This window comes from Mesoplodon mirus (genome assembly GCF_964341445.2).
Source record: "Mesoplodon mirus genome assembly, chromosome: 7".
NCBI classification, from domain to species: domain Eukaryota; kingdom Metazoa; phylum Chordata; class Mammalia; order Artiodactyla; family Ziphiidae; genus Mesoplodon; species Mesoplodon mirus.
In genome coordinates, this window is record NC_138983.1 from 25,367,837 (window position 1) to 25,382,529 (window position 14,693).

Sequence of the window (14,693 nt, forward strand, 5' to 3'; positions counted from 1 at the left end):
CTACCCTCGCCCACTCGCTCTGCTTCAGCCCAGTCATCCTCCTTGTGAGTCCTTGAGCACACCAGGAGAAACTACCTGAGGCCTGTGTACCAGGAGACCCCTCCGCCGGGAGCCCTCTCCCTGCAGAGAGCCACGTGGCTCGTTTTCTCAACTCCTTCAAGCCCACTCAAAGGGCAGCTGCTCACCAGGCCCTCTCTGACCACGATACGGAGACCCGCAGCACCCCTCCCTCCCCCGGCACTCCCCATCCCTCCTCGCTGCTCTTCATGTTTCCCCACCTACACAGCACCTTCTACTACAATACGTGGTTTGCTTACTTCCTTGATTCCCCGTCTTCCTCATCCCACCAGAATGTAAGCCCCATAAAGCAGGTGCGTCCCTCTTGTTTGCTGCTGAGCCCCTGCCTAGAGGAGTGTCAGTGGCGCTTAATGAGAACAGGGACCATAGCTCTACTCAGGGGCCAGACGCTGCTCCCCACGGGGAATCTGCCCTGGGAACAGGCCATTGAGACTGGGAGGAAGGCCGGATGGTCCAGCCTGGCCTGTCTGGTCCTGAAGAAGCTGCCTTACATGACTGGGCACGGACACTCAGAAGATACTGATAAGACGCAGTCCCAGGCAGAAGGAAGGGAAGGACAGGGAGGGGCTTCAGGAAGCCAGAGTCTCTCCAGGTGGAAACACTCAGAGGGGATCCAGGTCCTACTCGCCTTAACTTGGCCTTGGCTGAACACTGTATTTTATCCTCTTGTTGTTTGCTTTAGAGTAGAAAAGTGAAGAACCCTGATAAAACATAAGTGGCAAAATCTACAAACATAATAAAAGGGTATGAAATCTGGACTAAAAATGCACTCTAAAATAATATTCTAAAATGAAAAACCAATACAAAAAAGCAGAGTGGTTTATAAAAACAAACAAAATAACCAGTAATTATATGAAAACAGTGCCTGCTTCTCTCATAACTAAAGTAACAACAAATTGAAACAACGATCCTATGTTCCCATATCAGATTCGTAAAGACATACAAGTTTAACAGTACCCAGTGTTGGCAAGACTGCAGAGAAAAAGGCCTTTTCATACATGGTGCGGGTTCCATAACCTGGCACGACACCCGCTTTAGTGCACACATACTCTACCCCAGCAATTCTCCTGTTAAATTATCCTAGAGACAGTGCCCACATATGTATCTGTAAGAATGTCCTAATAGCATTACCTATAATAGCAAAAAAGCTGGAATCACGGCAAATGTCTAATGGGGACCACCTTCCCTTTGCACACTTTAAAAATACCCATTTATATGCACAGAAAAAGGTCCAAAAGGACACACAATAAACCGTTAACAGTAGCTGTCTCTGCGGAGCAGGACAGCCAAGGAGAAACATCACTTTCTATTTTTAATGCACACTTTCCTACTTACTGATTTTTAAAATTTTTTTGCCGTGGGTCATTTATTTTCTTATAACAAATACTACTGTACTATAGTTTTTCTCTCTTCTGCCCTTTCCCCATCCTCTCTCTCATTCCCTCTCTCTGGTGATAAAGCTACCAGGAAGCGGTTGAAAGCAACCCAGAGCCTGCAGCCTGGGCTGCAGAGAGAGAGCTGCGTGTTTGGTGATTCTACTTCCAGCATGGAAAGGGAAACCACCCTACTGGGACTCAGACCCAAGTGGGCGGCATCATTGCAGCTGTTTTCCATCATGAGGGAAAAGCCCAGTGCTGAGAGAGGCCTGTGCTGCTTGGTTGGCTCAGGCTGGACCAGAACCCTGAACACACCCGACAGCTTGCAGGCCTCTGGGCCACATCCATTCAGCTCCCATCACCGCCCAGGAACCACCGGAGAAGCCAAGTTTATCAGCCCTGGCCACTTCAGGGAGCACAGAAATGCATCCTGGCAGCTCCCACCCAGCCTGCTGTCTGTACCTAGAGATCAGGTACACAGAGGACCCTCACCACAGGGCCCTCATCAGCCCTCACACTGGAGCCTCCAGCTCTCCTCACTTACGAACAAGGCATAAGCGAAAACCTTTATGTCATCAAAACTTAATGAAAATGGGGGCTTCCCTGGTGGCGCAGTGGTTAAGAATCCACCTGCCAATGCAGAGGACACGGGTTCGAGCCCTGGTCCGGGAAGATCCCACATGCCGTGGAGCAACTAAGCCCGTGCGCCACAACTCCTGAGCCTGCGCTCTAGAGCCCGCAAGCCGTAAGTACTGAAGCCCGCGAGCCTAGAGCCTGTGCTCCACAAGAGAAGCCACCGCAGTGAGAAGCCCGCGCACCACAACGAAGAGTAGCCCCAGCTCGCCGCAACTAGAGAAAGCCCACGCACAACAGCGAAGACCCAACGCAGCCAAAAATAAATAAATTAAATAAATTAAAAAAAAAAACTTAATGAAAATGAAAGGACACAGGTCCATCACCCTGCGCCTGTGGCGTTCCTCCATAAATGTAACCCATCTCCCCCCCGACCCCCAGCTCCCTGAACTGTTAACGTGGAGAAGGGGGAGCTAATCCTGGACCACTGTCATGAACACATGCTGCTGCTGCATGCCTGAGTGTGAGCAACAGAAAAGGGCCCTCGCCCTCGGAGGAGGCAAGCCTTGTTCTAACTTGGCATCTGTCACTCTCCGCCCGCTGTCTCTCCCCTCAGCGCCGTGCAGACTGGGCTGGGGACGTTCCGAACGCACGCTCACCTGGTCTACGGTCTTGCAGCACTCCACCAACACGCCCACAGGCTGGGTGTCCTGCAAGCTCTCCTTCAGCTCCTTCAGCTCCAGACCAGAAGGCCCAAGACTCTCCTCCTACCAGAGAGGGGAGGAGGAGAAGCTTTGCCGCCACCCCGGGAGGGCCAGCACAGAAAAAATGCAGCCTGCCCCACGTTCCCGGCCCCTGGCAGCTCACCGGGGTCTGGGGAGGGAGGGCCTCAACACTGGCGGCATGGGAGGAGATGGGCAGGATGTTGAGCTGGTCATCGATGGCGAGACACCTCTTACACGAGGCCAGAGAAAGAATAAACCTGAGGAACAAACCGCAGTCGTGAGGTGCTGAGGGCAGTGTCTGCACAACAAGGGAAGGGCTTTTCTCCAGGAAAATCATCTAGCCCCACGTCTCTAAGAAAGCTGGAGAAAGCCAACACCATCATCTGGAGGGCAGTGCCGGATGATTCCCAGCCTCCTTTACGAGGCCCGAACATGCTTTATAGAGCAAACAAGCAAACGGGGAACTCCCTTAAGCGACTGATTACAAGGGCCCCTACTGTGCAGAAGCCCGCTGCTCCAGGGTGCCCCGGCCCTTCCCCCATCCTGCCAGGTTCACCCTTTAGCACTACGTGTCTCCTTGAATGGGGACCGCCAAAGCCACCCCACATGTGCTCACCAGCCACACAGGGAAACAAACGCATACACAAATGGACTGACCTTCTGCCACAAGGAGGAGAAAATAAAGGAAAGGGTGGAGGGGAAAGCTCCCTCTAGCACTATAATACAAACATTTTTGCGTGTAGCAAAACATGTGTTTGGCTATAAAATCCAAGCTTCTCCCACAACTGCAAGCAAAGGGCCTCCCGCACTACTTTCACAGGCTTCCCTTCCAGCCAGTAGCGCTGGGCGACCTCCAGGCCCACTCCTACTGAGCAGCTTCAGAGGCGATTGAAATTAGGTTGCACAGTTCACCCAGGCCAGGATTCCTAAACCTCAGCACTACTGAGATTCTGGACCAGATAATTCTTTGTTGGAAGGGCTCTTCGGTGCCTTTTAAGCTGTTCAGTGGCACCCTTGGCCTCTACTGACACCAGCCTCCCGCCCTCACCGCAGGTCACGACCATCAGAGCATCTCCAGACACGGCCAAGTCTCCCCAGGGGCAAAAGTGCTCCGGCTGAGAACCACTGACCTAGGATATGGCTTCTTTCTTCTTAAGGCGTTTCACGTGTTGCTAACTGGCGTTCCTTAAAAAGGGGTCTGTGGTCAAATAAATTGGGGTCCCTGGTGCTGTGAGACTTTTCAGAGGCTAAAACAGGCTCACGTGAATCCTCAGAAAGGAAAAACCGTATCAGCGTTTCCCAGATATATTGGACCAGAGAACCCTTTTGTCATAAGGTCCCTCTTAAACATCAGTGTTCCGTGAAACACATTTGGGAAAAGAGTGGTCCAGACAAATCACCCCTTTGACAGATGCGTAGGCTAAAAGCCAGAGCGGGAGAGAGACTCGGTAAGGGCCAGAAGCAAGAGAGAATCCAGGCCCCAGCCTTCCACTCACTCTTATTGCCTCCAGTTAGCTGCACAGCTACCGCTGCTATGGGGACCATTTGGGGCTCCTGCACTACCTTCCCTGAGATAGAGCACAGCTTTCAGTTGGGTCCAAGGTGAAAATGTTCCCCCCGCTGTGGCTCCCCACAGCTGAGGAAGTGAGAAATGTGCTCCAGACCTACCTCTCATTAAATCTTCCCACCACATCCTGATGGGCCTCCGTCCTGTATCTTGAATGCACGTCCTAAAAGAGACAACGTCCATTAACAGAGGTACCCAAATTGCACTGAGGTTCAGCGTCCAAGTGTGAAGAAGTTCCAACAAACAACCCTGGGGTAAAAGAGGCACCAGAGATGCTGCTAGAAGCAAAATCTACTCCTACCTAACCTGCCATGCGAAACTGGCCAGATGCGATCTGCTGCAGCAGGACCCAGACACTAAATGCAATGTTTCTTATCACAACAAATGTCCCCTCACCTCACCTTTGACTGTTCCCACATTTTATCCAGCAGCACAAGACATATTCACTCGTTCAATAAAATGCACATGCCAACACCAGACAAGCTGGGCACACACCGGTGTTTAGTAAAGCATGAAACCTATTCTCCTGAAGCTTACAGTCAAATGGTTGGATGGAGACAAACAAGTAAATAGATACAAATTTTGGGAAATGCTATGAATGAGAAACAGGGTGCAGTGGCAGCCAATGGCGGGGTGGGGAGGGGGACCACTTATATAGGGTAGAGAGGGAAGGCCCTCTGAGCTGGTAAGCAGGCAGCCAAGTAAGAGAGGGAGGAAGAACAAACAAAGTGACGTGGGCACAGACATTCGCTCGTTCACAGGTATTTCAGGAGGGCTTACTAAAGGCCAGGCACCCTTCCAGGATCAGGGAATATACCAGGGAGGAAAACGAAGTCCCTGCTCCCATAAAGTTTGGAGACTGGCACAGGAAGCCAGACAATAAACAAATAAATGTCTAACTTTAGGTGGCTGTGCCATGCTTTGAAGCAAAATAAAACAGGTTGAGGAGTGACAGGCCAACCACATATTCTACACAGGGTGTGAGAGAGGCCACACCGAGGAAGTGGTATCTTGGCTGGGACTGGGACGCAGTGAGGAAGTGAGCCAGCAGACACTCCGTGGAGACGGCGCGAAGGCCCTCAGGTGAGAGTCTGCTGAGGGGAGAGGGCGCACCTGAAGACCTCCGAGGAGGCCGGAGGGGCTGGGGTGAGGCGAAGGGGCTGGGGGCGATGAGGCGGCAGGAAGCAGGCACTGAGATCTGACGGAAGTCCACTTCACCGGGCGAACGCAGCTCATGAAACCCTGAGGCCAAGCCTAACAGTTCCCGAGCAGCTGGCAATGGACAATGACTCCAAACCTGTGGCTCAACACACCCATGTGGCAGAACCAGCTCTGCATCCAGGGAAACACTTCCAGCCACTCCCTCAGCTGGGGCAGAAAAAAATACCCCACCTCACCCTGGAGTCAAAGTTTCTGCCAGTCCGGGAGCGGGATGGCAATGCTCCTCCACTACCCATTAGGGTGAGGGCAGGTGAGGACGCTTGTGCGTGGTCCCCTTTTTGTAGTACACAAATGTAGGCACTGGCATGGCCCTCTGTGGAATACTCTTTTAGAAATTGAACTACACAACAGCTGCACCATGTCTGAATCTCACTGGTGTAGAATCTGCAAATGCCTGAAAGCAAAGGCAAAATGCACAGATTCCTAAGCACACCCAGGGCCACTGGGGCTTCTCTGCAGAAAATTCCTCATTAGCTCCAGTCAAAGAGCTCCCAGCCTAGAAATTATACTGACCGCTCACTGGAGTTGCTCAGTAGGCATGCTTAAAAGAAAGCAGCAAAAACACAGATTGATTTGAACCACCACAATCAAGTTAAAGAAAAAAAATGGACACTTACCATGGTCATCGTGTACAACTGCTTCAGTGAGTTCATGGTCCGTAGGAGGATAACCACCAACCCACCACCTTCCACTGTTTCTACAGTCCTGGCCAGCAAGTTTGGAGTCAAAGCTTCAAAATCCTGGAAAAAGGAAGCCTTAGAACTGGCTGCAAAGAACACCCGCTGGGAAGCTTAACCAGGGGCCAGGCGATAAGGTACAAGGAGGGCTTCAGAGTACAAACTCAAGACCATACCCCGTACCTGACTCACCAGGACACACACACACACACACACACACACACTCTCTCTCTCTCTCTCTCACTGATTCACACTTGAATTTCAGAAATACCTCACACTCATTTTCTGCTCTGTTCATAGATGGAAACTGACAGAACTCAACTGCACCACATGGGGGAGCCTCTGCCTAAGGGAGCCACCATCACTTCACCTGGTAACAGGTGAGCAGAAGCAGCTCCCTACCGGTCAGTGATGGGGTGAGAACTGGCAAAACGCTCTTTTCAACCTCCAAGGCGGGATGTAAGCCAGCAGTGTATGGACAGCCCACTGGAATGTGCAAAGGAAAAACCAGAACTCCTATTCAAAATTTCCCACCTCATTTCTTAATTTATATTTTAAAAGGTATGTTTTATGATGCACACAATCATAGTAGTGCATGCATATAATAAATACATATCAAACTGTGGGAACCTGTGCTTAAATGTGAGGATTTGTGCTTAAATGTTTTCTCTGGTGGGTGGGGCGGAGTCACAGGTGCCAAAGAATCAAAGAACAAAACAAAGACCACCAGAGCTCAAAACAAAGAAAAATGTGAAACTTAATCTATTAACTTGCCAGGCAAGAGAAAATATATACCAGTGAAGAAACTCACCAGCTACTTCTCTGAGGGGGGAAAGCTAGGAGACTTTAAGGACGAGAAGGGCGGTGATAGGGGTAGTTATTCGGTCAAGCACTCTGGATAGGACGTCCGAGTACTCGGGTCCGTACCTAGTTAGCTAAAACAAGTCCCACTGCTCTCTGGTCACGAAAGTCTTCAGTTAGTTCTAATAGGGATCTAGGGTCCTAGGGTCACTCATAGTTCCGTGCTTTACCAAGCTGGTTAGACCCAGTTGTGATGGAGCGTCACTGCCAGTTTGGGTATCTCTAGACAAGTGCTGCTTTTGGTAGGAAATGCTCTTTTTATGTTGGTGAGTTACCCAGTTCCTGTGGAAAGTGGCCAAGTCCTCCACGGATGAAGCTTTGGGGGAGGGAGTACACGTGACTCCTCTCCTCTCTGTACACCTGGCCTTGTGGGTGACCAGGCAGCCCAGGCACTCCCTAGCACTCTAACTCGTCACGGGCTGGGGCAAGTCACCCACCTGGAGAACACACATGCCAAACGTATTGCCCAGGATCTTGTGGGTCTCATTGTAGTAGCAGTAGCGAATGTTTGTGGCAGCTACGAAGAGTTCAAAGGGGTCATCTTGCTTTATGTTCAGCGTCCCGCTCTTTATTTTTTTCTGCAGCTGTCGCATTCTTTTCTTCCGATGACTGCAATCACCCCCCATCCCATGAAAGCCAGTTAACCAGAGAGGCTAGAGTTGGGAGCAGGGGATAGGCTCAACGATCACCCACTTAGACCTTCAGAGATAGAAGGGAACGTGGAAATCGTAGTGCTCATCCCCTCACTTTAAAGCTGAAGGAAACGAAAGAGGCATTAGAGCAGATGGGCTTCGGAGGGAGACAGTGGAAGTCTGTGTGAGGACCCTGCCATTTTGACACTTCACTTTACAAAAAGGGGAATGGGAGTCCCTAAACCTCACATTCAGCCAGAGCTTGAAAGCAAACCTTAGTGGCCTCATTACCTCAGTCTCAAGCCAATGCTTCAACCACACAGCACCGCTTCCCAGAGAACCTGGGAGAGGCACTGTGATGGCGGGTTACTTTATTCATTTTTCCTAAATGAATTCATCCACTTCCTTCCCAGATGGTGGGATCAAGTCCTCAAGAGCAGCTCTAATCTAAGACAATACTGATAGAGGATATAAGGGTTGGAACGGAATCTGGACGTCTCCCAGAAATCCCTGAACTTTTCTTTTGTCTTAAAAAACTCTGAATACCTAACTGTCAATTAATTGTTTCTTTTAGAGAAAAGAGAGAACGAGAAAACTCCAGAATCAAGGGTTACAGCAAACCAAAATTGTATCATAGTTCTCTAACTGAATAGTAGAGCCAAGGCCTTGCCCCTGGGGCTGCACTTCCTCAGCCCATGACTTAGCATCAGCCTTCATCTAATGCTCAAACAGGGGCAGGAGAGCTATAAGAGGCACAGAAGAGATTTTTAAAAGTGAATGCAGGTGGGTTAAGTTTGAAAGGCAAACCTGCCCAAAACATTGTAAACTGCCCAATTTGGCAGGGGGTTTCCCCACAGCAGAGTCCGCCCCAGAGACACATATACTGGGGGATAAAGGAGGGAGAAGAGGCCCAAGGACAGAACCACAGGTGAGTTGGGTTTAGGGAAGGAGACGAGCTCGGGGAGAGAGAGAGCTCAGGAAGGTGGTCTGAGTGTCACAGAAGCAAAGAAAGGAGAGCATTTCCCAGGTGACTTTATAACGGTTTATCTGCCAAGGAACAGCACCCCCACACCCCAAACTCCTCCACACACACAGTCGTAGGCAGAACTGCCAGGTTCCTAGTAGGTGACCCACCCCACCTCCTCTGGCCCAGGGGTGGATGTCTTTCCAAAAGAACTTGGGAGAAAGAGTGATTTCTGTGTCATTGGACCCAAAGCAGGTAAAACTCAAGTGGTGTTTCTGCGATGGGCACCACAGAAGGCAGAAAGCTGCCCTGAAGTGGGAAAAGAACAGAGCAGACACGCAGAGATGAGAGACTGAGCAGGGACCAGAGCGTCAGCGCTGCGGCTGTACACCACGCCCACGGAAGAGCTGAAATCTCATCCCCGTAGGCTTCAGGAGCTAGCCCGTATATTGCCGACCCTTGAGAAACCTGGGGGTTAACCTGCGTCTAACTTAAGAGTCGGCCCCCCGGTAACCACAGCTCCTCCACATCAGAGGATTCAACCAACCACGGACCACGTGGTACTGTAGTATTTACTACTGAAAAACATCCGTGTATAAGTGGAGCCCTGCAGTTCTAATCCACATTGTTCAAGGGTCAACTGTACTTCAATAAATTCCCCTTGTGCCTAAGTGTGTTTGTGCTGGAGGTCTGCTCTTTACTATATAAGAAGTCTTAAGTCCACAACTTCAAAAGATAAGAACAGCCAATTGTCAAAAACAGCAGTGAACTACTAGAAGAAGAGCTCTGAAAAAAAGGAGAAAGAGGGGGAAAAGTTGTTGCATTAGGCATCAGGTCGTTGGTAACTTCCAAGAGCAACTGAAGGAAGCTGCATTATTAGAGGGGCTGGATCAACTGAGAAAACTCAGAAGAAAACTCGTGTGCAGAAAGCAAGGAATTGGGCTGGGGACTTAAAAGAGCATGAAAAGGATCTGAAATTTATTGTCAGGAATGAAGAAAGGCCATCAGCTCTATTATTTTTCTCTACTAGAAGTGTCCTCAGAGATAGCACCTTCACTAAGAATCCCTGAAAAACCATGTCAAAGAATCATTTCCTAGCATTTAACTAACGAGCAGGGATGGGAAGTGGGATGGGACACTCAAAGGGCACGGCTTACCTGCTAAACCCCAGCTCTTTCTTATAACACCACAGCACAGAAGGCCGAGCCTTCACAGTTGCTCTGGACAACATGTGATGGAGTATGACCACCTGCCAAAGAAAAAAGCCATAGCAACTCAGGACCAAAAGAGACCTCCAGGACAGCCAGGACCGAGACCACAAGGCAAGCAGTGCCCAGGCGGGGACTAGAAGCCAGCGCACATACACTTACCCTTGCACTCAGTCCACCACCCCACAGATCAAAAGCTGTTAACCTGTCTGTTAATAATTCTAAATATTGAGTATTTATCACTTCCAGTAAGTAAAGGAATGTTCCCACTAGGCATTTCACTTAAAGAAAACCAGTTATTATGTGTGAAACCCCAGAGTGTCTGTAACATGCTGACTCTTTGGGACAGGATACAAAGTAAGACAGGAAGCATTTACCAGGTCTTACCTGATCCTTTCCTCGATCTCCGACCACAACAAAGAGAGACCTCTGCCGCTCAGCTACCCCATTCTCAATGAGAATCCGGATTCGGTTATCCACTTTCTTCCGATGCATGGTGAAAAACTATCACTAAAACAGAAGGAAAAGACACAACTGGACATAAACATCCAGGTTCTGGGTGAGGAACATTAGCTGGCTGCCTCCTGTGGGGCTGGGAGGCTGAGCTAGGCACATTTATAAGTATCATCTTATTGAACCCTCAAACAGCTCCCTAGGGAAGACATCGGCCTCATTTTTTAAATTACGAAACTTAGGCTTGAAAGGTGAAGAAAATGTTCCCTTGGCATGGGAAGTCAACAGGAAAGCTGTAATTCACCCCCCTATGGAGGAGTTTTTCAAAAATCGGAAACAATGTTCAAAAACAGAATGATTAAAATATATGATATATCTATGGGAAAATAAAGTGGTTTTCAAAAAACTTTGTTCAAAATCATTTTCAAATATTATCTAAGGATATGGACACAGATGCTTATTAGAGGATAACATGGCAGGATATGCATGTACATAATATATATATAGAAAAAAAAAGATTGGAAGAAAACACCAAAATGTAAAGTAGTTATTTATGAATGGTGAGATAACAGATGATTCTTATTTTGTTCTTTTGTTTTTTTGGAGTTTTGTGTTTTGTTTTTTTTAATTCACATACATTACTAACAAAGTCAGGAAAAGAAATCAATTGACTATTACTATGATGGAATGTGGCCATCTGTTTCCTCAAAGGAGGGAAAACTATACTGAAGCCTGTACAGAGAGATTTCAAGTTATTGTGATTACATATGATAGAGCATTGCATCATTATAATAAATACACCAAAGAAACATCAAAAATATCAATTATGCTTCTACAATGTAAAAGTAAAAATGGCATGTTACTTAGAAACTCCAGTGCTTGCTGCATTCTAATTCTACACCTAAAGCTCATTAACTGAACCTTAACCCTGCCTTAATTGGTTTTCTAACCTCTCAATCCAAACATGGATTTTAGCAGTTCAATCTTACTGTAAAACACTACTTGATAATCAATGGCTCCTATTTTATAAAGAAAGGACCAAGTATAAATACTCAAGTACCCCAAGGAAGAAAAGTGAGGGAGACAGGATTCACATTCAGGCCTCCCCTGATTCCAAAGCCTGAACCCTTTCCAGTTCACCAACCTGACCAGCTTGTCAGCTGAGTTGCAAGCCACACAAAGACCCCACAACCAATCAACAACTAATTAACTAATTATTGCTTTTTGTTCTAGTTACTGTGGGAGCCCCAGAAGTAGTACCAGATAAAGCCTTGACTTCGAGTAGCTTTCATTTTCCTTAAAGAAAATATTTAAGAGAAAGAAATGAGGGATAATCTGTCTAAAGACAGACAAATTAAATGTAAAACTAATTGCTACAGTGGTCTGATTAAAGTCTGAGATTACTGTGGGCTGGAGTTGCCATGGAAGGCTTAATGGATGAGGAGGGCCTTGAAAGAAGAGAAAGAGGATTATTTCATTCATCTATTAGTCTAACAAGTATACATAGCACCTATCTGCCAGGCACCATTCCAGGTGCACTGGCAAACAAAACAAAGTCCTGAATGTGCCTGCTGAATATGGAGTATAAACGAATGAGCAGAGTGAAGTACCTAAGAGCGTGGGAGGATCTAGATGAAATCAGACTGCCTCAGTTCAGTGCCAGGTGCTGCAATCAGGAACTGTGGGCAAGCTCCGCAGAAAGCAAACGTGTTGTCACCCACCCACTCACCCCACCCCACCCCCAGAGCCCCTAGAGGATGGAGATCAAGCCACGCAACCCGCCAGAGCTCTCAAGAAGCACTCCCGAGAGTGGCCGCCTACTGGGGAAGAGGGTCCTGTAATCTAGGAGCGCCCGGGTGGGGCGGCAGTCGGCATGGGCCGGGCATCAGCACGGATGCAGAGCCTTCGTCCTGGAGCCAGTCTCCTCCGGGCCCAAGAAGGACACGGACACCGACCGCGGCACGCATCCCCAGCCATCCCGTGATGAGTACCTGCGCCCCGAGCCGGGCGGACTCCAGCCAGGAGCGAAGCGGAAGCACGTGGGGGACACCGAACTTCCGCGGGAGAAGCGGGCGCAACGGGCTGCCCCTAGCGGATGCCTGGTCGCCGACTCTCACAGTTTGCCTCCCTCGGCAACGCGCGTCCAGCTCAGTCGCCGGTAGGCGGTGCGTGCGCTGGCGAACTAACGGAGCGGCGACGGCGAGCGAGAGGGGACCTTTTTCACCCCTGTCCCTGTGTGATGACGTCATGGGCCCGGGAGGCGGGGCTGCAGCAACTGCGGCTGCGCGGTTTAGTCTCTGCCCGCCGTAGCTGTGGTACCTGTTGTAAGTTGCCTCTTCGTATCAAAATTAAGAGACCGTGAGTACGGAGGGCAGAATAAGCAGATACCCGCTCCCGCAGGGCCTGTCAGCGCGCTGGGGCTAGCTCGGGTGCCCAGACAGGCCCGGGGCAGCACACGGTAAGTGGTCTGGGGTTTTCAGTGTTAGCCTGGTTATGCGAGATGACTGGCTCCGGGGATCTGTGTCTAATTTTGACAGTCCTCTTACTTTAAATAACTATTTTAATGTGATAAGATGGGGAAACTCGATCAGCAGACCTGTCTCACTTGACCCTCCCCATCCTCAGTAATGACCTTGTAGACGTCTCTGGCATTCCGTAGATTTTCTACCCACTACTGCTGCTCCTGTACTTTGGCAGGCTCCCTTTAGGCTGTATCTGGCTGTCAAATGCTGGCGTTCTTCTGAAAACCAGCTCTGAGGCTCTGCTTTCGTTACTTCCCCTCCCCCCCATTCTCGGACGAACTCGGTCAAGCGGTTGACTTGAAGGGCCACCTACGTAGTCATGGTTTTGGGGGCCAGATCGTTGAATTTAACAAATCCAACTGCTTGCTCAACATTTCTTGATGCCTCAATCAGAAAGTTGAAGCTGAATTCATTTGCCTTTCTTCCCTAAACTCCTTCCTCAAAGCAGAATTTAACTCTCTACCTCCAAATCTAATGTAATCAGCAGCACCACCCATAGTATTTTTTTGTAATTCCCTCAACAAAATGTCAATATGCTAGACACAAGAGATAGTGACCAAAACAGTCCTATCTCCTGTGAAACTTACAGTCTACGTAAGAAAAAAGTATCCAGTGAGTAAAAAATAAGGCACTGCTTTAGAGGTGGACTTGGAAGGACTCTGAAGTGGTGACTTGGAGTAAGACCTGAATTTAGAAAGAATGAGCCTTAAGAACAGTGGAGTGAAAAGCTTTCCCATGCATTAAGTGTAACACATGAAGACTCCAAGATGGAAAAAGTCTCAGCAAAGCAGCCAGTGTGACCAGAGTACAGTGAGCAAAAGGAAAAATGGTACGAAACTAACCAGATAATTGAAGGGCACACGGGCCACAGATTTGAATTCTACGTGTGATGGGAAACCACTGGGGTCTGAGTAACAGGGAAGTGACAAAATCTGACTTGCCCTCTTAAAAGGCTCAATCTGGCTGCTATGCAAAAAACTATACTACAGGAGAGCAAGAGTAGAAACACAGAGAACCGTTATAAGCTACTGTAGCTGACTGTTCCGATGTGGTGGTCACAAGTGCTAGTAGACTCAGGATATATTTTCAAGGTAGAACCACATGTAGATTTGCTTAAGGACTATATAGATACAAGGTATGAAAGGAAATTAAAGATACGAACAACTGGATGTAGGTTCATCAATAAATCAATTTCGAATACTCGTAACATTCAAAGCAAGATATTAAAGTAGGAGTTTGTTTGGGGGAGTCTGGGACCTAGAAATACTTATGAGTGACTAAAATGCTGATTGTAGTCAAAGTCCTGGGATTGGATAAGATCACCTAGGGAAGAATGTTAGCTAGGGATGAAGTCTGCAACCAAGGCCTGGAAAACTCAGCAAAGGATACTGAGCAGTGGCCAGTTAGATAGGAAATATGTAGAATCCCATTTACTACCACCCTCCACTTTATGTTGTAATCGTTTCTTACATGGGCTACTCCAATAGCCATCTCTTGCACCATATTATTTTGTTCTCAACACTGCACTGTTTTGGGGGTTTTGTTTTGTTGTTGTTGCTTTGTTTTTGCTGCTCCACGAGGCTTGCAAGACCTTAGTTCCCCAACCAGGGACTGAACCCGGGCCCACAGCAGTGAAAGCACAGAGTCCTAACCACTGGACCGCAGTGGAATTCCATGCACTGAGTGTTCTTAAATGGCAATTTTATTAGGTGACCCACCATCCTCTCCCCCCCAACCCCACCCCCTATACACAGAGCTTAGAAATCTTGTTTCCAACTGTTAGAGACAAAACTTAACATGGAATAGAATTTACAAAGCTATTCTTAGTAGCCCTTA

The 14,693-nt window shown here is 48.5% G+C and overlaps 1 protein-coding gene across 2 annotated transcripts in view; it reads right to left on the reverse strand.

Annotated features, from left to right (window-relative positions):
- NAT10 (N-acetyltransferase 10) overlaps positions 1-12,512 on the reverse strand; it is a 39,690-nt gene extending 27,178 nt beyond the window's left edge. Inside the window, exons 1-8 of one of the 2 annotated variants that reach the window (XM_082628446.1) lie at positions 12,327-12,512; positions 10,270-10,392; positions 9,832-9,923; positions 7,516-7,687; positions 6,158-6,280; positions 4,421-4,482; positions 2,895-3,009; positions 2,687-2,794 (exon numbers count right to left, since the gene is read on the reverse strand). In XM_082628446.1, the coding sequence (XP_082484572.1) occupies positions 2,687-2,794; positions 2,895-3,009; positions 4,421-4,482; positions 6,158-6,280; positions 7,516-7,687; positions 9,832-9,923; positions 10,270-10,377 (780 nt within the window). In that variant the 5' untranslated portion in view covers positions 10,378-10,392; positions 12,327-12,512. Of the gene's footprint in view, positions 1-2,686; positions 2,795-2,894; positions 3,010-4,420; positions 4,483-6,157; positions 6,281-7,515; positions 7,688-9,831; positions 9,924-10,269; positions 10,393-11,945; positions 12,050-12,326 lie in introns of those variants that run through there. The other variant, XM_082628447.1, reaches the window with a different exon arrangement.
- Between the last annotated feature and the right edge of the window lie 2,181 nt (positions 12,513-14,693).